General features: G+C 44.5%; 1 protein-coding gene across 5 annotated transcripts in view; it reads right to left on the reverse strand.

Annotated features, from left to right (window-relative positions):
• pds5b (PDS5 cohesin associated factor B) overlaps nucleotides 1-24,640 on the reverse strand; it is a 153,574-nt gene that overhangs the window by 33,418 nt on the left and 95,516 nt on the right. For all 5 annotated transcript variants that reach the window (XM_055636850.1, XM_055636851.1, XM_055636853.1 and 2 more), the window contains 4 exons: nucleotides 12,721-12,857; nucleotides 11,027-11,150; nucleotides 1,394-1,598; nucleotides 963-1,077 (listed from right to left, as the gene is read on the reverse strand). In XM_055636850.1, the coding sequence (XP_055492825.1) occupies nucleotides 963-1,077; nucleotides 1,394-1,598; nucleotides 11,027-11,150; nucleotides 12,721-12,857 (581 nt within the window). The remainder of the gene's footprint in view (nucleotides 1-962; nucleotides 1,078-1,393; nucleotides 1,599-11,026; nucleotides 11,151-12,720; nucleotides 12,858-24,640) is intronic.

The following is a 24,640-nucleotide window of genomic DNA, read 5'->3' on the forward strand; positions in this document are numbered from 1 at the left end:
AGGAGCCTTTAACAGAGTTTAAAAGCAGACAACCTTTCCTTCAAATGCTCCATTGTATCCATTAAATGGACACAACCAAACTCATCTCCAAAGTCCTAGACCTCAGAAGCAGATCCACCACTTCTGTAACTAGATTTAGTTATTAGTTTTCGAGAAACAGCACGGAAACAGGCCCTTCGGTCCAAAGGATCTGCGCCGACCAGCGATCCCCGCACATTAACACTATCCTACACCCACTAGGGCCAATTTTACATTTACCAAGTCAATTAGCCTACAAAACTACGTCTTTGGAGCATGGGAGGAAACCGAAGATTTTAGAGAAAACCAACGCAGGTCACGGGGTGAACGTAAAAAAACTCCATACAGACAAGCACCGTAGTCAGGATCGAACCCTGGTCTCCGGCGCTGCACTCGTTGTAAGGCAGCAACTCTACCGCTGTGCCACCGTGACCGCCCTCTATAGATCTATAGTCAGCAAACAGTAAGGACCGATGATAATTCCTCCACAATAATTATTAACACCAATGTCCCATAGGAAAGACACAAAATACTGGAGTAACTCAGCGGGTCAGGCAGCATCTATGGAGAAAAGGAATAGGCGACGTTTTGGGTTGAGATCCTTCTTCAGACTGAGTCAGGGGAGGGAAACTAAAGTTATGAAAAGGTACAGAACAGATCAGATCACTGATGGTCCATTGTTGGCAGTGGAGAAGGTGATAACGAGGGATACAAACAGTAAAACTAGGACGACTAGGGTGGGGGAGGCAAGGGTTACTTGAAATTAGAGAAATCCGAGTAACTCCAGCATTTTGTCTATCTTCAGTGTAAACCAGCATCTGCAGTTCCTTCCTGTATACAATGTCCCATAAGACTAATTCTCCGCCGGTACTATGTTCCCTATACACTTGCGACTGTGCAGCTAAATTCTGCTCTATTACATTTAGATTAAACAGCATACTTACTCTTTAATGTCCTTCAGCTGTTCAATATCCTGCACCTTTACATAATCTGGATCATGTGCAAGAAGGTGAATAATGTATGGAACAACGTACTCGGGCAGCAATGATAACAATTTTTCTGCAGTTGTGCAAAAGTAAAAAGATTAGAATTCCCATTTATTCCAGAAAGTTATTACAACTACATGGCATCATTAAGTGACAAACGTTTTATTTAATACCAACACGGATTTGCCTAATTACATCAGCAAAGGCAGCATTGAAATATGTTATCTAGTTTAACGGCATTATGTTCGGCACATTGTGGCCTGTGCTGCACTGTTCTATGTTTTAAAGAAAAAGATGCTGAATGCTTCTGAGAATAAGAAAAATCAAAGACAATTCGTTTCTGCTGCAGCAGTCGGTTATTTTATTTCTTAAATCTACGCAATACCTACCACTCACTGCTGCGTGCTGTTTGAGATATTCCCTCCTAATATTGATATTTTTCACCAGGCATTGCCTGGCATGTGCTCTTCTTTCTTTTGCTGGGTCCTTTGCACACAGTGAAAAAATTGCCATATACTCGAGTGGTAGTCGTAGTTTGGCAAGTCCTTTGTTAAGCTTCTGTGCAAATATCTGCCTCACTTGATAACATTCATCCTGTAAATAAGCAAATATTACTGAAAGGCAAAAGAAAATAGCCATCTTATTAATTGGAAACAATGTTTAACCTGACAAAAGGACACAAAGTGCTGGAGTAACTCAGTGGGTCAAGCAGCATCTCTGGAAAACAAAATTAGGTGACGTTTCAGGTCGAGACCCTTCTTCAAGTTGAAGATAGAACCAAACGGGTGAAGGGATGGGGTACACCTTAACTGGAGGGGGAGCGACGTTCTGGCAGGCGGGTTTGCTAGGGATAGACAAGGGCAGGTTTAAAACAAAATAGTGGGGGGGGGGGGGGGCAGGGATTGACCAATTGGTGGTATAAAGATGGAGTTAAAGGGGAAGTGAGTACAGGAAAAGTTACAAAAGACTCACAAATTAAAGGGAAGGAAAGTTCAAGATGCGATAAGAGAGTAAGGTCAGCACCAATTGTAAGCGGTGTGAGAAGGGAGGTGAATACCAAAGTCAAAGTGTTGTATATGAATGTGCGAAGTATAAGAAATAAAGTGGACGAGCTTGAGGCTCAGTTAGAAATTGGGAAGTAAGATGTTGTGGGAATTACAGAGACATGGCTGCAAGAGGGCCAGGGCTGGGAACTGAATATTCAAGAATATACCTCCTATCGAAAAGACAGACAGGTGGTCTGAGGGGGTGGGTAGCTCTGTTGGTGAGGAATTAAATTCAGTCCCTTGCAAGGGGTGACATTGAAACAGGAGATGTGGAGTCAGGATGGATAGAACTAAGGAATTGTAAGGGTAAAAAGACCCTAATGGGACTTATCTACAGGCCCCCAAACAGTAGTCTGGATATGGTGCACATTTAATCAAGAGGTAAAATTGGCATGTCGTAAAGGTAATGCTACGGTTGTTATGGGAGATTTCAACATGCAGGTAGACTGGGAAAATCAGATTGATACTGGACCCCAAGGAAGGGAGTTTGTGGAGTGCCTCCGAGATGGATTCTGAGAGTAGCTTGTATTGGAGTTTACCAGGTAGAAGGCAATTCTGGATTTAGTGTTATGTAATGAACTGGATTTGATAAAGGAAATTGAGGTCAAGGAGCCATTAGGAGGTAGTGACCATAATATGGTAAGTTTTAATCTACAATTTGAGAGGGAGAAGGGTAAATCGGAGGTGTCAGTGTTACAGTTGAACAAAGGGGACTATGGAGCCATGAGGGAGGAGCTGGCCAAAGTTGAATGGAAATATACCCTGGCATGGATGACAGTGGAACAACAGTGGCAGGTATTTCTGGGAATAATACAGAAGGTGCAGGATTAGTTCATTCCAAAGAGGAAGACATTTTCCAAGGGGAGTAAAGGGTGACCATGGCTGACAAGGGACGTCAGGGACAGTATAAAAATAAAACTGAAGTACAACGTAGCAAAGATGAGCGGGAAGCAAGAGGATTGGGTAATGTTTAAAGACCAACAGACGATAACTAAAAGGGCAATGCGGGAGAAAATATGAGGTATGAAGGTAAGCAAGCCAAGAATATAAAGGAGGATAGTAAAAACTTCTTTAGGAATGTGAAGAGGAAAAAATTAGTTAAGACCAAAGTTGGACCCTTGAAGACTGAAAAAGGTGAGTTTGTTATGGGAAACAAGGAAATGGCAGATGAGTTGCCAGGTACTTTGGATCTGTTTTCACTAAGGAAGACACAAACAATCTTCCTGATGTACTAGTGGCCAGAGGATCTGGGGTGACAGAGGAACAGAAATAAATCCACATTAGACAGGAAATGGTGTTGGGTAGACCGATGGGACTGAAGGCTGATAAATCCCCAGGCCTGATGTTCTGCATCCCAGGGTTCTTAAGGAAGTGGCTCTAGAAATCGTAGACGCATTGGTGATCATTTTCCAATGTTCTATAGATTCTATGCATTGGAGGGTAGCTAATGTTATCCCATGTTTTAAGAAAGGCGGGAGAGAGAAAATGGAATTAAAGACCAGTTAGCCTGGGGAAGCCGAGGTGGTGAAGATGCTGGAGTCATAGAAACATAGAGAATAGGTGCAGGAGTAGGCCATTCGGCCCTTCGAGCCTGCACCGCCATTCAATATGATCATGGCTGATCATCCAACTCAGTATACTGTGCCTGCCTTCTCTCCATACCCCCTGATCCCTTTAGCCACAAGGGCCACATCTAACTAAGCATTTGCCCACTCACCCAACCTATCAAAGTCACCTTGCAGCCTCCTAGCATCCTCCTCACAGTTAACACTGCCCCCCAGCTTCGTGTCATCCGCAAACATGGAGATGTTGCATTCAATTCCCTCATCCAAATCATTAATATATATTGTAAATAGCTGGGGTCCCAGCACTGAGCCTTGCGGTACCCCACTAGTCACTGCCTGCCATTCTGAAAAGGACCCGTTTACTCCTACTCTTTGCTTCCTGTCTGCCAGCCAGTTCTCTATCCACATCAATACCGAACCCCCAATACCGTGTGCTTTAAGTTTGCTTAAGATCTTGTTTTAAGATCTCTTATGTGGGACCTTGTCGAAAGCCTTCTGACACCATAACTTTAACACAATTTACATAATAATCTACCTTCCTGTTTTTGCTACCAAAGTGGATAACCTCACATTTATCCACATTAATTTGCATCTGCCATGCATCTGTCCACTCACCCAACCTGCCCAAGTCACCCTGCATTCTCATAGCATCCTCCTCACAGTTCACACTGCCACCCAGCTTTCTGTCAAATGAGATGGAGGAACTGAGTGAAATCCAGGTTAGCCGGGAAGGTGTGTTAGGTAAATTGAATGGATTAAAGGCTGATAAATCCCCAGGGCCAGTAAGGCTGCATCCCAGAGTACTTAAGGAAGTAGCCCCAGAAATAGTGGATGCATTAGTGATAATTGTTCAAAACTCTTTAGATTCTGGAGTAGTTCCTGAAGATTGGAGGGTAGCTAATGTAACCCCACTTTTTAAAAAGGGAGGGAGAGAGAAAACGGGAAATTACAGACCAGTTAGTCTAACATCGGTAGTGGGGAAACTGCTAGAGTCAGTTATTAAAGATGGGATAGCAGCACATTTGGAAAGCGGTGAAATCATTGGGCAAAGTCAGCATGGATTTATGAAAGGTAAATCATGTCTGACGAATCTTATAGAATTTTTTGAGGATGTAACTAGTAGAGTGGATAAGGGAGAACCAGTGGATGCGTTATATCTGGACTTTCAGAAGGCTTTTGACAAGGTCCCACAAAAGAGATTAGTATACAAACTTAAAGCACACGGTATTGGGGGTTCAGTATTGATGTGGATAGAGAACTGGCTGGCAGACAGGACGCAAAGCGTAGGAGTAGCTAGGAAAATGGACAAAGGAGAGCCAGTGGATGTAGTGTACTTGGACTTTCAGAAGCATTTGATAAGGTCCTACATAGGAGATTAGTTTGCAAAATTAGAGCACATGGTATGGGGGCCGGGTACTGACATGGATAGAAGATTGGTTGGCAGACAGGAAACAAAGAGTAGGGATAAAACGGGTCTCTTTCAGAATGGCAGGCAGTGACTAGTGGGATACCGCAAGGTTCAGTACTGGGACCGCAGCTATTTACAATATACATGAATGATTAAGATGACGGGATTAAAAGTAACATTAGCAAATTTACAGGTGACACAAAGCTGGGTGGCAGTCTGAACCTGTGATGATGCTATGAGGATGCAGGATGACTTGGACAGGTTGGGTGAGTGGGCAGATGCATGGCAGATGCAGTTTAATGTAGATAAATGTGAGGTTTTCCACTTTGGTGGCAAAAACAGGAAGGCAGATTATTATCTGAATGGTGTCAAGTTGGGAAAAGGGGAAGTATAACGAGTTCTGGGGATCCTTATTCATCAGTCACTGATAATAAGCATGCAGATACAGCAGCATAAAGTGAATGGCATGTTGGCCTTCATAACAAGAGGAGGTGCGTATAGGAGCAAAGAGGTCCTTCTGCAGTTGTACAGGGTCCTAGTGAGACCACACCTGGAGTATTGTGTGCATTTTTGGTCTCCAAATTTGAGGAAGGACATTCTTGCTATTGAAAGAGTGCAACGTAGGTTCACGAGGTTAATTCCTGGGCTGACAGGACTGTCATATGTTGATAGAATGGAGCGGCTGGGCTTGTATACTCTGGAATTTAGAAGAATGAGAGGGAATCCTATTGAAACATATAAGATTATTAAGGGTTTGGACATGCTAGAGGCAGGAAACATGTTCCCGATGTCGGAGGAGTCCAGAACCAGGGGCCACATTAAGGCCTTATTTAAGAATAAGGGGTAAGCCATTTAGAACGAAGAGAGCTGTGGAATTCTCTGCCTCAGAAGGCAGTGGAGGGCAATTCTCTGGATGCTTTCAAGAGAGTTAGATAGAGCTCTTAAAGATGGCAGAGTCAGGGGATATGGCGAGAAGGCAGGAACGGGGCACTGATTGTAGATGATCAGCCATGATCATATTGAATGGCGGTGCTGGCTGAAAGGGCCGAATGGCCTAATCCTGCACCTATTGTCTATTGTATGACCATTGAATTTTCCATTTTCATGTAACCTTGCTCTCTCCATCTCCTTCAAATCCAACTCCGTTCCTCAGAATACCCCATACCCCTCCCTGTCCAGCCGCCCATAACTACACATTTCACCCAACCAGATCTCCTCCCCCATTTGGTTTTACCTGCCCTGTGCCTCCCTTAATTATTCCCATTATCACCTTCCTTGCCTACCATTGGTAGCCTAAGTGGACCGACCCACATATCACTGTTCACCTTTACCCCCTTCCCATCTAGCTCAACCTGCCCTTTTTGTTTCCTCTGTCCTATTAACATGACTATCAACACTTCACACTGCCTCTGAAAAGCAGCAAACATAATCAAAGACTTGTCCCACCACTGGTCATTCCTGCTCCCGACTGGCAGAAGATACAGATGCTTGAAACAGCTTCTTCCTCTGTTATCAGGTTTTGGAATGATCTTCCACAAGTTAGGGTACTGCCCGATGCACCTCTACCCCATTGTGAACATCGGACTTTGTGTTTGGAACTGATGCACTACAATGTTGAGCACTATATTCTGCAGTCTGCATCTTCCCCATTGCTGTATGTTTAGTTGAGAAATACAGCATGGAAACAGGACTTTCGGCCCACTGTTTATCACCCGTTCACAATAGTTCTATGTTATCCCATTTTCCCAATTATTCCCTACACACTTGGGCCTATTTTACAAAGGACAATTAACCTACAAACTCGCGCATCTTTGGGATGCGGGAGCAAACCGAAGCAAAAATAGGAAACACATGCAGGTCACAGGGAGAACATGCAAAACTCCACACAAATAGCACCCAAGGTCAGAACCTGGGTCTCTGGCACTGTGAGGCAGCAGCTCTACCAGCTGCACCATTGTGACACACTATCTATTGTACTGGAGTTTGACGATTTTATTTATGTACAATGTATCTGATCTGTTTGGATAGCATGCAAAACAAAGCTTTTCACATGACAACTTAAACCTAAAAACACCTACATTTCAGTGCATGATTGCCAACATTGCACTGGATCAGCTCAAGAATGAAAATAAGATCACAATAATGAAAGTGAATGCCTCTCAAACAAGATTTAGATCACTCTCTAATCAGATTTCTCTAAGCAAAGATGATACTCGGCAGAAGTCACACAAGAGCTTGACTAATCCACCACTAATCCAACTACTTGTGTGCTTCAAAGAGCCAATCCTTTACAAATTCAATCCGCTGAAATCCAATAAATAGATGAAGTCAAATAGGGTAAATAGAGTTGTTTCTGAAATCAGCAAATAATTCAAAGACCAGGAACATGGTTTAAAAATGGAATACAAGGTAAACTAAAATAAAAATCTACTGGAGATGAATAGGACCTCTCTGTCAGGAAGACTGCTGAAGAATTAATCAGGGCTTTCAAAAGGAAAGTGTAAATTCACTTGAAATTATATAATTCTGGGGCTAAAGAGAAAGAGGCTGGCCACAGTGGACCGTTCTACTGTGACCTGGTATGATTCAAAGGACAAAATTGTATCCATGCTATAAATACTATAAATTGTTATACAGCTACAAAAATATTTCAGGCAGCAGATTATTGGTGAAAGTAGACTTGCAGGTAGACAAAAATGCTGGAGAAACTCAGTGGGTGCGGTAGCATTTATGGAGCGAAGGAAATAGGCAACGTTTCGGGCCAAAACTCGTCTGAAGAAGGGTTTCAGCCCGAAACATTACCCATTTCCTTCGCTCCATAGATGCTGCCGCACCCGCTGAGTTTCTCCAGCATTTTTGTTTATCTTCGATTTTCCAGCATCTGCAGTTCCTTTTTAAACAAAGTAGACATGCATCTCTTTTCCAACATAAAAAGCTAAAAGCAGCGAGCTTGGTGATTAGGTTCATTTCTCTTACATTCACTGTGAGACACATGATGGAAAGACCTTGGTGCCTTCAAGTACTGCAAGTATGTATTTTTGCCTACATCTACCTAAAAGGAAAGCCAGAATTTTAATTGAATATCTGACCTCAAACTCAACCTCCAACAATGTAGCACTCCTTTTTAAACTGTACTGAAGTGCTGGTTTTGATAATGTGCTCAACCCTATTGTGTGACTTGACCGATGACCTAACTCAGAGGTTCTTAAGTTACCATGGCAACAAGTACAATGGGATAATAATTTTAAATATAGTGATGCTTTTTGCTTTAATGCAATGAAAAAGCATCCTTTATTCCAATAAATTTCAAGTGCTTGAAAGCAAACTGAGAAAATATTCTGGAGCGATTAGCAACTGAAGAACATTTCTTTTACCACAAACACAGCACAACTTAGCTTTCAAACAAGCAGCTCTGAAGAAGGGTCTCAAAACGAAATGTTCTCCAGAGATGCTGCATGGCCCGCTACCTTACTTCAGCACTTTGACCTTTTGTATATTGACCAGCATCTGCAGTTCTTTGTTTCTAGCTTTCAAACAGTCTTGGTTGATTAAAGTCAGCTATCCATTCCAAATTCAAATTCTTCTAAAAACATGCTTAGTTGATTAGAAGATTATTCAATGTATAAATATATATTTTGTACACTAGGTGTACACTAGACAATACATTTATCATCAAGAGGTGGAAGGAAGAATTAAATATAATGCCCTGGAATTTCTACCAATATCCCAGGGCCCAAGAAAGATCATTAGAGATGTGCACACACAGGATCTTGAAACTGCTGACTCTTTCCAGCTGTCCCAACAATGATGACAGCTGCACGATCGCTCAGTTTTCCCTTCCTGAAGTCATCGACTCCTTCGTCTTGCTAGCACTGAGAACAAGATTGTTGATCTGGCACCACTCAACCAGATTATTACTTGTTAATACCCGTTATTTGTCCAACGACTGCAGTGTTGTCAGTGATTTAGAGATAACGTTGGGACAGTGTCTTGCAACAAAGTCATGTCCCAGGAATGATAATGAAGACGTGCTCCAGAAGTGGTTCTCAAACAGCTAAACAATTTCAGAACAACTGGAAAATTTCCACATCATATCCCTCTAAGAAAACTGACAAGTCAAATCCATTCAGCTTACTCTCACCCATTTGAAAAGGCTGTGGACTGTGCTGGTAAATGGGATTAGTATAGATGAGCAATGATGATTGACATTGACAATGGGCTGATTGATTAATGCATTGATTGATTCTATGATAAGTGATGCAAGTGAAACATTGAGCTACGAAGGACCACTCGCTCACAATCAATTCAGCTTCCACTTGCACTACCAGGCCAGGACCATACTGATGAACTAGCTAACTCTGAACAGGGGCAAAAGGACTGGATTTTAAGTGAAACTAGAGCAAGTGGATCCCGTCCCCTCAACCCGCAGTTGCGGGGGGGAGGGGGGGTGGCGGCCTGCAGCGTCACATACACACACTAACCATCCCCCCCCCCAACCACACCACACACACTAACCGCCCCCTTGATATATATTATTATTAATTTGCTCCTTTTACCCCATCCCCTCCCTATCCACTCACGCATAGCCCCCAACTCGCAGGCGCGTCTAGAGAGGGAGCGGGAGGTAGAGAGAGGGGGAAGAGAGAAAGGGGGCAGAGACTGAGAGACAGGGGCAGACACAGAGAGGGGCAGAGAGAGGGGGGCAGTGGGGGGGGGGGGAAGGGGGGGGGGGGGGGGGGGGGGGGAGGGGGGGGAAGGGGTTGGCAGAGGGGGGGGGGGGGGGGGGGAGAGAGGAGAGAGGCCAATAAGAAAGAGGCGGGGATCAGCATCCAGATCCATTGTGACGTCATCAGCGAAAGCCAGCCGGTTTTCGTTCAACGTTTTTTCAGATTTGTGAACATTTTGATTAATAACTCGAGAAATAATACATTATTTTTTTCAGATAAGGCGATTTTGGACTCCAGTGGAAAAATCTTTACCGGAATATGTAAAAAGTTTACCCTTAGCGCGTCGTTTTTTCAAGAAGATGTGATCACACACAAACAAATAAACACTCTCACACACACAAATCCACATACAAGATCTGACATAATAGTTATATGGATATGGATGACAATGGTCTTAATATTAATATTTAGACAGAGTCCGAGGGATACAGCTCAGAAACAGGCTATTCAGCCCACCGACCACTTAACACCCATTTACACAAATGTTACATTAATCCTATTTTTTTATCATTGCATTCTCACCAACTCCTTTGAAATTCTACCACTCACTTACCACTAAGGGGAATTTAGTAGCCTTTTAGTTACAAACCAGCACATTGTTGGTTTGCGGGGGCTTAATCCAGAACACCCAGAGGAAACCCATTAAGTCACATGGTAAATATGCAAACTCCATGTTGACAGAACTATCGGTCAGGATTGAACTTGGGTCTCTGGCATGAAACAATGGCTCTACTAGTTACACCACTATGCTATCATTACACGTTAGCATCTGACCTAGTGTACAACCAATGAATTTGAAATGGAATTATAATCAGTGGAGGCTTCTTTTAAATCCCCCCCCCACCTTAAACGTATACCCTCTAGTTTTCCTTGGAAAGAATAAACGACAATTTGGTACAGTTGATAAAATCCTATTGCGATGTAAAATGTGTTTTGTGACAGGAATATCTAAATAAATTTCTCTAAAGAAATATTATGAGGTTGCAAATAGATCTTTAGGGTCTGTAAACCAAAGTTATTCACTATTGTCAAATAAAGTTGGTTTATTGTGGGACAGAAAGTACAATGATAGAAGCAGGTCAAAAATATTCAGTGATTTTTCAAGATCAGCTTTATTTTGCAATATATTTTCAAAGCAAAATTAAGGATCTCCCGCTCACCACTGAGAGAATATTAACAGACATAGTATTTATATCTGGAAATCCAAAGCAATAAATGTACCCAGACAGCTGCCAAAAATAGAAATTACATTTAAAGAGAGATAAAAATCACTTACATTCATTACCAGTGCACATAACTGAAACTGTTCCAGGGTGATAATTTCATAGTAACATGGCTCCTGTGCTAGCTTCAAAACAGCACAACCAGCTGCCAGCCGCAGACGTGACATATCAGGTTTGCTGTGCAGGGGAAAGCAGGAAAACAGACATTAATTGGGTGATAATTTGCACTGTAAATTTATGATTTGGGTAAAAACCATACTGGTGTTTAACTCTGCTTTAAATAACCTCTTTATTAATTGCACCGTATTTCTCTAAAGAACGTTCTAAATAAAACATTTTAATATTATGTCTGCACAAAAGACATCAGTTTCCTTCAATCTCATTCTGTTTTCAATTAACGTTTAAACAGAATTTAAAGGCAGTTTATGATTTCTCACGGAGGTTTCATTAAAGCACCAAAGGAAGACATTATTATGAATACGGAACGGTAAGCATCTGAACTTTTAAAATACTATTTAAAACTAAATTACAATTGTACAGTTAAATTAGGTTCCTTTATTTGCGTTGCATTAAACACACAATTCAATTCTGAATTTATTGATTGAAAAAGAAACCTCAACATGTTTTAAACATTCCTCAAGGCAGACAATGATATAGTGAAACTAATTGACAATTGTAGCAAAACTCATTTTTATAGATACGCCTGCAAGCTGTAACAAATGCACAGGGTTTGCAGGTGATTAAAAAAAGATCAAGGAAACCTTGCAGCCCTTCAAAAATGATTTTGAACCCTTTCCAGAGTGCAAATAAAGCAAAAACCTCACGTCAAAGAAAAATAGTTTTGGTTAAAGACCAAAGCTAAAACAAATCCCTGGGATATATCTTTAAACACGTTACTGTCTCTAAGCAAGATTGCACAATAACTGTGTGTGTTTAATGCCGAGACAGAACCAAAATAATTTATACTATTGGCATGTATTGAAATCTCCTTCCTTGTTAGAATATGGTCTCCATTCATTGACTATTTGAAGGGGTAAATCGGTTCAGCACGGGAACCTAACTGAAGCTTGAACTCAGGATTAGATGAAAAGTTATACTTTATAATCCACAAACCTATCTCCAAAGATGTATTATTAGTAAATCATTCCATTCTTTTTTTTATCTTGACATTTGTGGGGTTTTTTCCCTCTTTCTCTATCTTAAAAAAATACTAGAAGCAGAACCAATCCGCAATTGATAATATTAATAATGTATGACTGATATACATGAAATGTTTATAATATGTTTGCTTCTAATAAAAATATTACAAAAAAAAAAAAAAATCTCTTTCCTCTAACCAGGCAGCAATATTTATCTTGCTGATCCCACAGCCAAATCACCTAATCTCAGAAATATATATTAGTTCAGTTCATTAATTTGTCGGCACTTTATCACCAAAATGAGCTAAATTATGTATGATTGTTACCCAGCCCACTGTCTAATGTAATTCTATGCTTTATTCAGACACCCTATTTCTTGATTCATGTCAATTGGGTGAAATTGTTATCAGAATTTGATTTATCTTTCCAAATTAAACAATGCACAAAATGGAAAACCAAGCATTTAATAACTATTGTAATGTAAAACTAATGTATTGTAATGCAAAATCTTAATTAGATTTCAAAAATCCTACTGATCCTGCAAGTTGGTAAAGCAAACACAAAACCTACCCGAAAAGCACATGCAGTCTCAAATGGTTATTACACACCTAATTTTCCCCTGCTCTGTCAGGTCACCATCGCTATTTAATATTGCAGTTAGCAATCTCAAGGTAGAGGTTCCTGATTTATTTGCGTTGGTCCTCATTCCCATCAACCACCGTACCATCATCTTCATGGCCTGTATCTGTAAAAAAACATTGAAACACTTTTATAAATAAATTAACTCAATGTTTTTGTAATATAAATTACAATGAATATTACAACATACAAATTAACCACCAATTCCTGTAGTTATTAATTATATGGAATTATACACTGCCACCACTCACCTTAATTATCTGAGAGGTAATTAGTTAAATTAAATAAGTTAAAGACCTATTGGCAATTGAACCTATTTGCAAATATTTTATTTCCTTAACAGCTGTAGGATAATCATAGGTAATTCATAGATAATCTATCACAAATATAACATTAATATAACCTAGAATAGAACAACAATGGCAAAGGAACACCACTAAATGCAGGCACATTATCCTGATTTGGAAATACAATCACTGTCGCTGGGTGTAAGTACTCCATCTCCTTCCCATTCCCTGTACGGGACACCGCTTTCAGGTCAGGCGATGCTCGAGCCTACAGTTCATCCAGGGCTAACCTGAAGAGGGGCATCAGGAAGGCCAAGCACTGCCATAAGCTCAGGATTGAGGAGCACTTCAACAACAACTCCGACCCCCGACGCATGTGGCAAGGCATCCAGGCCATCACGGACTACAGACCCTCCAACATCACCCCCACATCCAGCGACGCCTCCTTCCTTGAGGAGCTTAATCACTTCTATGGCCGCTTCGACAGGGACAATCTAGAGACAGCCATCAAGGCTGTGCTACCTGCCGATCACCAACCCCTCACACTCACCCCCTACGACGTGTACGTGGCACTGAGTAGGACTAATGCACGTAAGGCTGCTGGCCCTGACGGCATCCCCGGGCGCGTGCTCAGAGCCTGTGCTGCGCAGCTGACAGACGTCTGGACTGACATCTTCAACCTGTCACTTGCCCAAGCAGTTGTCCCCACTTGCCTTAAAGCCACCTCCATCGTGCCAGTGCCAAAACACTCCACTGTGACAAGCCTCAACGACTTCCGCCCAGTTGCACTTACCCCCATCATCACCAAGTGCTTCGAGAGGCTGGTCCTGGCACACCTCAAAAGCTGCCTACCCCCCACACTGGATCCCTATCAGTTTGCCTACCGCAAGAACAGGAGTACAGAGGATGCCATCTCAACGGCACTTCACTCCGCCCTCTCCCACCTCGACAACAGAGACACTTATGTAAGAATGCTGTTCATAGATTACAGCTCAGCATTCAACACCATTATTCCATCAAAACTGATCACCAAACTCGGTAACCTGGGCATCGACCCCTCCCTCTGCAACTGGATACTGGACTTTCTAACCAACAGACCCCAGTCTGTGAGGTTAGACAAGCACACCTCTTCAACCCTCACCCTGAACACCGGCGTTCCTCAGGGCTGTGTGCTGAGCCCCCTCCTCTACTCCCTCTTCACCTATGACTGCACACCTGTACATGGTACTAACACCATCATCAAGTATGCAGATGATACAACGGTGATTGGCCTCATCAGCAACAACGATGAGCTGGCCTACAGGGAGGAGGTCCAGCACTTAGCAGCATGGTGCGCTGACAACAACCTGGCCCTTAACTCCAAGAAGACCAAGGAGCTCATTGTAGACTTCAGGAAGTCCAGAGGCGGCACGCACACCCCCATCCACATTAACGGGACTGAGGTGGAACGTGTTTCTAGCTTCAGGTTCCTGGGAGTCAACATCTCCGATGACCTCTCTTGGACCCACAATACCTCTACTCTGATCAAGAAGGCTCATCAGCGTCTCTTCTTCCTGAGGAGACTGAAGAAGGTCCATCTGTCTCCTCAGATCCTGGTGAACTTCTACCGCTGCACCATCGAGAGCATCCTTACCAACTGCATCACAGTATGGTATGGCAACTGCTCTGTCTCCGACCGGAAGGCATTGCAGAGGGTGGTGAAAATTGCCCAACGCATCACCGGTTCCACGCTCCCCTCCATTGAGTCTGTCCAAAGCAAGCGCTGTCTGCGGAGGGCGCTCAGCATCGCCAAGGACTGCTCTCACCCCAACCATGGACTGTTTACCCTCTTACCATCCGGGAGGCGCTACAGGTCTCTCCGTTGCCGAACCAGCCGGTCGAGGAACAGCTTCTTTCCGGCGGCTGTCACTCTACTACACAACGTACCTCTGTGACTGCCAATCACCACCCCCCCCCCCCCCCCCCCGGACACTTATTATTTTTTTTTATTCAAATCGTTTGCTATGTCGCTCTTCAAGGGAGATGCTAAATGCATTTCGTTGTCTCTGTACTGTACACTGACAATGAGAATTAAAATTGAATCTGAATCTGAATCTGTGGGAGTATATTTGCGAGAGCTACCACAGCAGTTCAAGGTGGCCACTCACCACCAGTTTATTGTCATGTTCACCAGGTACAAAGATATTCCTTGTTTGTAGGAAGCCCAGGGTAAACAGCATACATGATAGTGATAACTGCAACATTGCAATACCAAATGTAAAACAGCAGAATAGTGCAAAGATTGTGGTGCAATCTGAAGTAGTACAAAGCAGGTCCACCCTCTTAGAGGATTAAGAATGTGTGTTAAATGATGGCCTGTAAGGGGGCGCCGTCCTATATGGGTATGGTTGCCCAGCCTGCAGCTGCCTGTTTTTTCACCTCTCTTTTTTTATTTTTAGTGAGTTTAGTCTTTTTCAGGTGGGGGGGGGGAGGGGGAAACCATCACCCGGCGAGAAGGGCCTGTAACATCGCCCCGTAGCAGCGACTGCGGAGGCCTCATAGACCCGACTATGGGTGGACATGGGGATGGGGAGTGAACTTTGCGCCTTCCCTCACAGTGGGAACCATTGTGGGGTGGATGTTTTTATGTTTAAATTTCTTTATTATTGTTATGTTTGTATTCTTTTTAATGTGCTGCAATGGCAACTTGAATTTCACTACACCAATTGGTGGATGTGACAATAAATGAACCTTTGAACCTTGCCATGCCAGTAACATATAAATACCAAAAAATCAATTATGACAATTGTGGACAGATTTATTTGAAGAGATGCTTAAATGTTTAACAATTTAAATCACATTTGATCAGATGCATTCTTGACCAGAGTAGAAATTTCAATTACAAATAAACATCTGAAAGGCTAACAATGACTTGTCAAATCATCTCACTGGGGATTCAAATGCATCTAAACTGAATAATATCTCTTCCATCGACAAATTTGCATGGACATTTTTCGGTCAATTTATTCTTGTTTCCAAGTATATACCAGTTCTAAAGACATTCAGCTCCGTTACTTGTTTGCCATTTAATGAGATCACAGTCGGACTACAGTGCCCTCCATAATGTTTGGGACAAAGACACATCATTTATTTATTTGCCTCTGTACTCCACAATTTGAGATTTGTAATAGAAGAAAATCACATGTGGTTTAAAGTGCACATTGACAGATTTTATTAAAGGCCACTTTTATATATTATGGTTTTGCCATGTAGAAATTACAGCTATGTTCATACATAGTCCCCCCCCCATTTCAGTTAATGGATGTTTGTAATTGCTCAGGTGTGTTTAATTGTCTTCTTAATCATATGCAGGTATAAGAGAGCTCTCAGCACCTAGTTTTTCCTTCAGTCTTTCCATCACCTTTGGAAACTATTATTGCTGTTTATCAACATGAGGACCAACGTTGGTCCGATGAAATTCAAAGAAGTAATTATGAGATTAAGAAACAAGAATCAAACTGTTAGAGACATCAGCCAAACCTTAGGCTGACCCAAATCAACTGTTTGGAACACCATTAAGAAGAAAGTGAGCACTGGTGAGCTTACGAATCGCAAAGCAACTGGCAGGCCTAGGAAGACCTCCACAACCGATGACAGAAGAATTTTCTCTATAATAAAGAAAAATCCCCAAACACCTGTCCAACAGATCAGGAACACTCTTCAGAGTCAGGTGTAGATTTGTCAATGATCACTGTCTGCAGAAATACAGAGGTTACACTGCAAGATGCAAACCACTGGTTAGCTGCAAAAATAGGATGGCCAGGTTAGTTTGCCAAGATGTACTTAAAAGAGCAACCACAGTTCTGGAAAAAGGTCTTGTGGACAGATGAGACAAAGATTAACTTGTATCAGAGTGATGGCAAGAGCAAAGTATGGAGGAGAGAAAGAACTGCCCAAGATCCAAAGCATACCACCTCATCTGTGAAACACGGTGGTGGGGTGTTATGGGCTGGGCATGTATGGCTGCTGAAGGTACTGGCTCACTTATCTTCATTGATGATAGAACTGCTGATGATAGTAGCATGATGAATTCTGAAGTGTATTCTGACCTCCTAACTGCTCAAGTTCAAGCAAATGCCTCAAAACTCAATGGCCGGCGGTTCATTCTACAGCAAGACAATGATCCCAAACACACTGCTAAAGCAGCAAAGGAGTTTTACAAAGCTAAAAAATGGTCAATCCTTGACTGGCCAAGTCAATCACCCGACCTGAACCCAATTGAGCATGCCTTTTAGCCGCCAAAACAAGCGTGAGCTAACGATGGCTGCACTACAAGACTGGCTGAGCACCACAAGAGAAGACATCCAGCAACTGGTGATGTCCATGAATCGCAGACTTCAAGCAGTCACTGCATGCAAAGAATATGTGTCTTTTTACAATACTGGAGAGATTTTGAGGAACAAGATTATTATTCAGTTTTTCAAGTCAAGTTTATTCGTCACATACACATACGAGATGTGCAGTGAAATGAAAGTGGCAATGCTCGTGGACTTTGTGCAAAAAGACAAACAAACAACCAAACAAACTATAAACACAATCATAAACACACACATATTATTTTACATATTAAATATTGGAAGGAAAAACGTTCAGTAAAGTTAGTCCCTGGTGAGATGGGAGTTTACAATCCGAATGACCTCTGGGAAGAAACTCCTTCTCAACCTTTCCGTTCTCACCGCATGGCAACGGAGGCGTTTGCCTGACCGTAGCAGCTGGAACATTCCGTTGCAGGGGTGGAAGGGGTCTCCCATGATTTTATTGGCTCTGGAGTTGCACCTCCTGTTGTGTAGTTCCTGCAGGGGGGCGAGTGAAGTTCCCATAGTGCGTTCGGCCGAACGCACTACTCTCTGCAGAGTCTTCTTGTCCTGGGCAGAGCAATTCCCAAACCAGATGGTAATATTTCCGGACAAGATGCTTTCCACAGCTGCTGAGTAGAAGCACTCGAGGATTCTCGGAGACATTCTGAATTTCCCCAATTGCCTGAGGTGGTAAAGGCGCTGCCTTACTCACGAGTGCTGCGGCGTGTGATGTCCATGTCATATCCTCAGAGATGTGGACTCCCAGATATTTAAAACAGCTCACCCAATCCACGGTAGGCCTTCTCATCGTTGTCTGAGATCAGGCCCACCACCACAGTGTCATCAGCAAACTTAATTATTGAGTTGGAGCTAAACCTAACCACACAGTCATGTGTGTACAGGGAGTACAATAGGGGGATGAGGACGCAACCCTGGGGCGATCCTGTGCTCAGGGTGAAGGACTTTGATGTATTCCCTCCCATCTTGACTACCTGGGGTCTGGCGGTGAGAAAGTCCAGGGCCCAAGCACACAGGGGGGTGTTGAGCCCTAATTCCAGTAGCTTCCCAGCCAGTCTTGTGGGGACTATCGTGTTGAAGGCTGAACTGAAGTCTATGAACAGCATCCTCACGTAGCCCCCCTTCTGGCTGTCAAGATGAGAGAGAGCGGTGTGCAAAACCTGGGAGACGGCATCGTCCGTGGATCTGTTCGGACGGTATGCGAACTGCAACGGGTCCATGTTGCGAGGGAGGAAGGCGCAGATGTGTTTCTTCACCAGCCTCTCAAAGCATTTCATGACTACCGAGGTAAGGGCCACCGGACGGTAGTCATTCAGACAGGCTGGGGAGGCATTTTCTGGTACCGGTACAATGATGGATTTTTTGAAGCAGGCAGGGACCACGGACTTGTCCAGGGAGAGGTTGAATAATGTAGTGAGCACCGGAGCTAGCTGCGTAGCACAGGACTTGAGTACTCGCCCCGAGATGCCATCGGGGCCTGCAGCTTTCCTTGTGTTCACCCGTGTCAGTGCCCTCCTCACGTCGTGCTCAGACAGCGAGAATGTGTGCACATTCCTCCCTTCAGCTTCGGTAGCCAGCCCGCTGGCGGTATTGTCGATAGTCAGCAGACCTGGGGTGGTGTTGCCCATCTCAAAACGAGCGTAAAAGGTGTTCAGGTCATCAGCTAGGGAGGTGCCGGCACATGCGGATGAGGAAGGGGTGCTCCAGTAGTTGGTTACAGTCCGTAGCCCCTGCCACAGGCTTCTGGTGTCCTGCTGCTCCATCTGTGACTCCATCTTGTCCCTGTACCTCCTTTTTGCGTCCTTCACCGCCCTTCGCAGTCGGTAGGACTCTACCTTGTAGACGTCCATGTTTCCTGATGCCAGGCCCAAGTTGTAGGCAGCGGTGCGAGCATTCAAGGCAACACGAACGGACCTGTCCACCCAGGGTTTTTGATTCGGAAAGGTGCTTACCCTTACCGTGGGGACAATGTTATCGGTTATTGTTGCGATGAAGTCCGTGACTGCTTCCGCGAACTCACTGACGTCACTGGAACTTGCTTGGAACATATTCCAGTCGATATCGCTCAGTGCATCTTGCAGCATGGCAAGATGCATTGAGTTTTTTACACTAATACACTGTTTTTAACAAAAATCTACCCATCATGTGAAACCTTATGAATAACAGATATAAATTAGATAACTTCAAGACCGAAAGTCAAAAACATGTTTCATGACAAACAAATCTTCATTGTTTTACTACCAATTTGGACACCAAAAATGTGACATTAAAAACTCTGGCATATTTAGTCATGAATATTTAATTCATAAATACACTTATATATGCAGGGCTCTCGTTTAACTTTTTTTCCCTGTTGCCAGCCGGGCAACCTTGGCAGCTTTTAACTTGCCAAATGACAGTTTAGGTGGTCATTTAAGATGGCTTGCATGACGCGTGTGATAATGTGCTCGGACGAAGTGCGTAGTTACAAGTCGGAATTAATGAAGCATTCACATATTATTTCTGCTTCAAATAAAGTCACAAACTAAACATTCATCAATCAATACATGATATATACCACAATGACATGCAGCAAAACAGTATCTCAACTCTTTTTACACATTGCAATTAATGCAATCTCTATTAGTTCTTTCCACTTCCAAACAAAAATGTGGTTGGATTATACAGCGCATGATCAACCTGTGTCATATAGTTGTGAATGTTGCTCATTAAATAACAGTACTGATACTCCATATTAAGAGCATTGATTTGCTGTTAAATGAATTCTGTAATAACGTGTCAACGGTAGCAGTGACAATCGAACACTGCGGTTTTAATGTTTCACGTGTTCACAATATAATGAATCCATCTTTATGGATTAAAACAAATAATAACATTGGGAAAACACATTGGGGGAATTAGAAGGCAGCCGGTGCAGAATGGATGGATTGAGGCAGGTGAATTCGTATGTGTTGGTTGGAGTAGGTAAAATTGTGAGGGGAGAGCACGGGGGATGTCAGTGGTGTTGAATGGGGGGGTTCAGTACGGGATGGATGGGGGTAGACAAAAGTGCTGGAGAAACTCAGCGGGTGAGGCAGCATCTATGGAGTGAAGGAAATAGGCAACCTTTCGGGTCGAGACCCTTCTTCAGAATGTTCCCCCCCCATTATTCTTGAATGGGAGGATCAGTACAGGATGAATGGGGGGGGGGGGGGTGAGGGGAGAGATCAGCGCAGGATGAGGGGATGGGGGGGGGGGGGGGTCAGTACAGTGTGTGTCGGAGGGTCTGTGCAGGATGAATGTGGGATCACTACAGGATGAATGAGGGGAAAGGTGCAGGGTCAATGGAGGGTGGGTCAGTATGGGATGAATGCATGGATTAGTACAGGATGGATGGGGGATCAGTACAGGATGGATGGAGGAGAAGTGCAGGATGGCTGGGAAAGGGGTAAGTACAGGGTGAATTGGGGAACCAGTGTAGGATGGATGGGGAGGGGGGGGGGGGGGGGGGGGGGGGTGGGTGGCAGAATCAATGCGAGGTGGATAGGGTGACAGTGTAGGATGAATAGATTGGGGGTGTGAGGGGAGATGGGGAGGGGAGCACAGGGGATGTCAGTGAGGACTGAATAGTGGCGGGAATGAGGATCAGTACGGGATGGAGAAAAGGGGTCCCAGGATAAGGGGGTGGGGGGGTGGAGGGGGCGTACAAGAGAAAGAGAGAGAGAGAAGGGGGGCGAGGTGGGGAGGAAGGAGGGTCAGCGCTCTTCGGACAACATCGCCCCGCTGCCTTGGCCGTTGGGATTTCCTTGCCACCGCCTCCCTCCTCCACCAGCCAACAGCAAGGTGCGGGGCAGAGCGATGCAGCTCAAAGATCCTATAGCTATAGGATCTATGGTGCTGCTGCTTCAGAAGTGTGGGAGCGAATGATGGGTCCCGAACAGCGGCAGCAGCGGCCGCGACAGCAATCCCGCTAACGGCGAAAACCGCTTTCAATACAAACCCTCCCGCACGCCAAGGCCTCCCCCTCCCTCCCTCCATCCTCCCGGCCTCGGCATGCGGGAGTGTTTGCATTGAAAGCGCGGGTTTGCAAGCAGCGTCCCTTATCAGGGCGGGTAGGGGTCCGGGAGGGGAAGGAGATGAGCCGCTGTCGCTCGCAGTTCAGCGCCCGTCATTCGCTGCGACCCTTCCTCACCCCGCACCTAGTATCTTTCCCACGCAGTACAGCCGTCACCGCCGACACAAAACGTCGCGTTCCTTTTCTCCAGAGATGCTGACTGACTCGCGGAGCTTTTTGTGTCTATCTTCGATACAAACCAGTATCTAGTTGTCAAGCCGGGCAAAATTACTCGGTGTTTAGGTTGCCTGGCGGCGCTTTGAGTGGTCTGGGGCACCCGGGCAACCGTGAATTTCAAGTCCTGATATGGCCTCTCATACATATACGTTTTGATAATGATCTAGAGAAATATCTTCAATACCAGGAGAAAAATACAGTAACAGTATTCCGCCCAGCAAAGATCCTTTAACGGTCGTAGTGCTTGGTGTCCATTGTTTTTTTTACATTCAAATATAATATATCAAAAACATCGTGGTGTCAAAAACACAACCATGCGATTATGATATCTTTTCCAACTTTTTAAAGTCAATAAAAAGACATTTTTGGGGCATACATTGGTCATCAAAACTAAGAAATTGAGCCAATCTTCAATATGGCCACACACCGTCTCTTGTTTACCTTTCGTATGGACCAAGTCGCGAACTTAATTCCTTCGTGTCAACTTCGGAAAGCTCCACAACGACCGACGGACCTGCGTGTTAGCCAGTCCCGGTGTAGGTGAGCTGACCTGGGCAATACAGCCAGTCCTGGGGCAGGCGAGCCGACCTGGGCGCTACAACCAGTCCCGGGGCAGGCGAGCCGACCTGGGCACTACAGCCAGTCCTGGGGCAGGCGAGCCGACCTGGGCACTACAGCCAGTCCCGGTGTAGGCAAGCTGACCTGGGCGCTACAGCCAGTCCCGGGGCAGGCGAGCCGACCTGGGCACTACAGCCAGTCCCGGGGCAGGCGAGCCGACCTGGGCGCTACAGCCAGTTTTAAAATTCTCAAGACTTCACCATCATTTCTGACACCTCGGATCCCAGTAGTTTTTTTTTTAATCAACCCACCCAAGCAGATCATCTTCCAGGTGTATAAGGTTTTTCATAGTAACCAACTGAATTTTCTCTTCACAATTTTCCTGCTTATAGGGGTGGTTCAGGCAGATTTCGCAAAGGTTATAAGAGATGAATAAGTATTTGTAGCAAAAGTCGAGGAATAAAATAATGTTTAACACAAGGAACTGCAGATGTTAGTTTATTAAAAAAAAAGATACAAGGGCCTGGATTAACTCAGCAGGTCAGGCAACATATCTGAAGAACATCGCCTATTCATGTTCCCCATAAAATGATGTTTGTTTTTGGGTGACCCCACTTCAGGGAAGAAAACACGACGGCTACCTCTGGTGCAAAGTTCTAATAAGATTCATGTCAGTGTGATGGAGTGGGGTATGTTTGGTGTTTGTTTAGGACTGAACTGTGCTGCAGTGTGCCTGCTCAAGTATCGACCTTATCTTGGACTGGATGCAAAGGGCAAGACTTGCTGGCACCAATGCAGAGAAATTCCCAGAGCTTTGTTCAAAATACAGCTCATTTTATCAGTTGCGTGTGTGTGTGTGTGTGTCTCTCTCTCTCTCTCTTCAGGGAGGCCTCAGTAGTAAATGGGTTTTAACTGGCAACACTGCCATAATAGAACACACCAAACAATCGTTGTTGGGAGAGAAGGTTGGGGATGAGTCCTGAGCTCGTCAGAGTTGCCAACGTTTGTAATGATTTTTACATATTTGTTATTCAGAGGCATTAAAACATTAATAAAATTGCTTTGAAAATGCTTTACATAATTACTTAAACCAATTAGATTAAAATTAATTGAACATTTAAATATTGTTACAAATATCTCCAAGCCAGAAACACAAGTGGTTTTCTGCCCTCCTGCAGTATTCACTTAAGAATATGGCACAACAAGTTAAAGTTTAGTTCTGCATTTACCATTACAAATATGTATAACATATATTTTCAAGAGCTAGATGGGGCTCTTAAAGATAGCGGAGTCAGGGGATATGGGGATATGTCCGGTAGGCGGCGCGACTCTGGTCAGCAGCGGCCTCTGCAGCCTGTCCGCCTTTTATTATTTTCTTGTATGTGTTTTTATGTAGTTTTTGTTATTTTATGTTGGGGTGTGTGTGTAGGGGGGGGATGGGGGTGGGGTGGGAGGGGGGGGGGGAAACTTTTGAATCTCTCCCTGCACTGGAGACCCGACCTTTTCTCGTCGGGTTTCCGTTGTCGTTGGGCCGCAACGAGGAGCGGCCTCCAACGGGAAGAAGCCGGGGACTCTGGTGCCGACTCACCGTTGCCGTCGCGGAGCTGGCCGAGACCGGAGCGGGTGGAGGAGCGCTGCTGCTGCTGCTGCCGCTGCTGCCGATGCCGCTGCTGCTGCTGAGTCGGAGGCTGCTACTGCGGGTCTGCGGACGGCGGCACCGGGAGCCCGCGGATCCCTGGAGGGAGACCGCTTTTCGGGGCTCCTGCAACGGCGAATTCTCCCGCCCGTGTTGCGGGGTTGAAGAGCTCCTGGAGCGGGGCCTGACACCACTGCCCCGCGCGGCTGGATGGCCGCGGGACTTTGCGAGCGCACGCCGGGGGCACCAACACCAAGACCCGGTGTGCGACCTCGCACCACCCGGCGTGGCTTCATTGGCCGCGGGACAATCGCCATCGCCAGCCGGGGGCTTTGACTTTGACTCTGACATCGGGGGGGGGGAGAGTGCAGTGGAGAGATAAGTTTTTTTGGCCTTCCATCACAGCTATGTGATGGATGTTTATGTAAAATGTAATTATGTTGTGTCTGGGGTCTATTTGTGTGTAATGTATGGCTGCAGAAACGGCATTTCGTTTGGACCTCCAGGGGTCCAAATGACAATTAAATTGACTCTTGACTCTTGAAGGCAGGAACGGGGTACTGATTGGGGATGATCAGCCATGATCACATTGAATGGCGGTGCTGGCTCGAAGGGCTGAATGGCCTACTCCTGCACCTATTGTCTATTAGGAGTAAACTTTCAACCATTTCTCTCCTCCCCCTTCCTTTCGACCTACATTCCTTCCGCAGTCTTCACAGTTCACAATTCTTCTGTCCTTCTCTCACACATGTCTTTTTATCTGCCTTTGTCCAATGGGCTATC

This window comes from Leucoraja erinacea, chromosome 6 (genome assembly GCF_028641065.1).
Source record: "Leucoraja erinacea ecotype New England chromosome 6, Leri_hhj_1, whole genome shotgun sequence".
NCBI classification, from domain to species: domain Eukaryota; kingdom Metazoa; phylum Chordata; class Chondrichthyes; order Rajiformes; family Rajidae; genus Leucoraja; species Leucoraja erinaceus.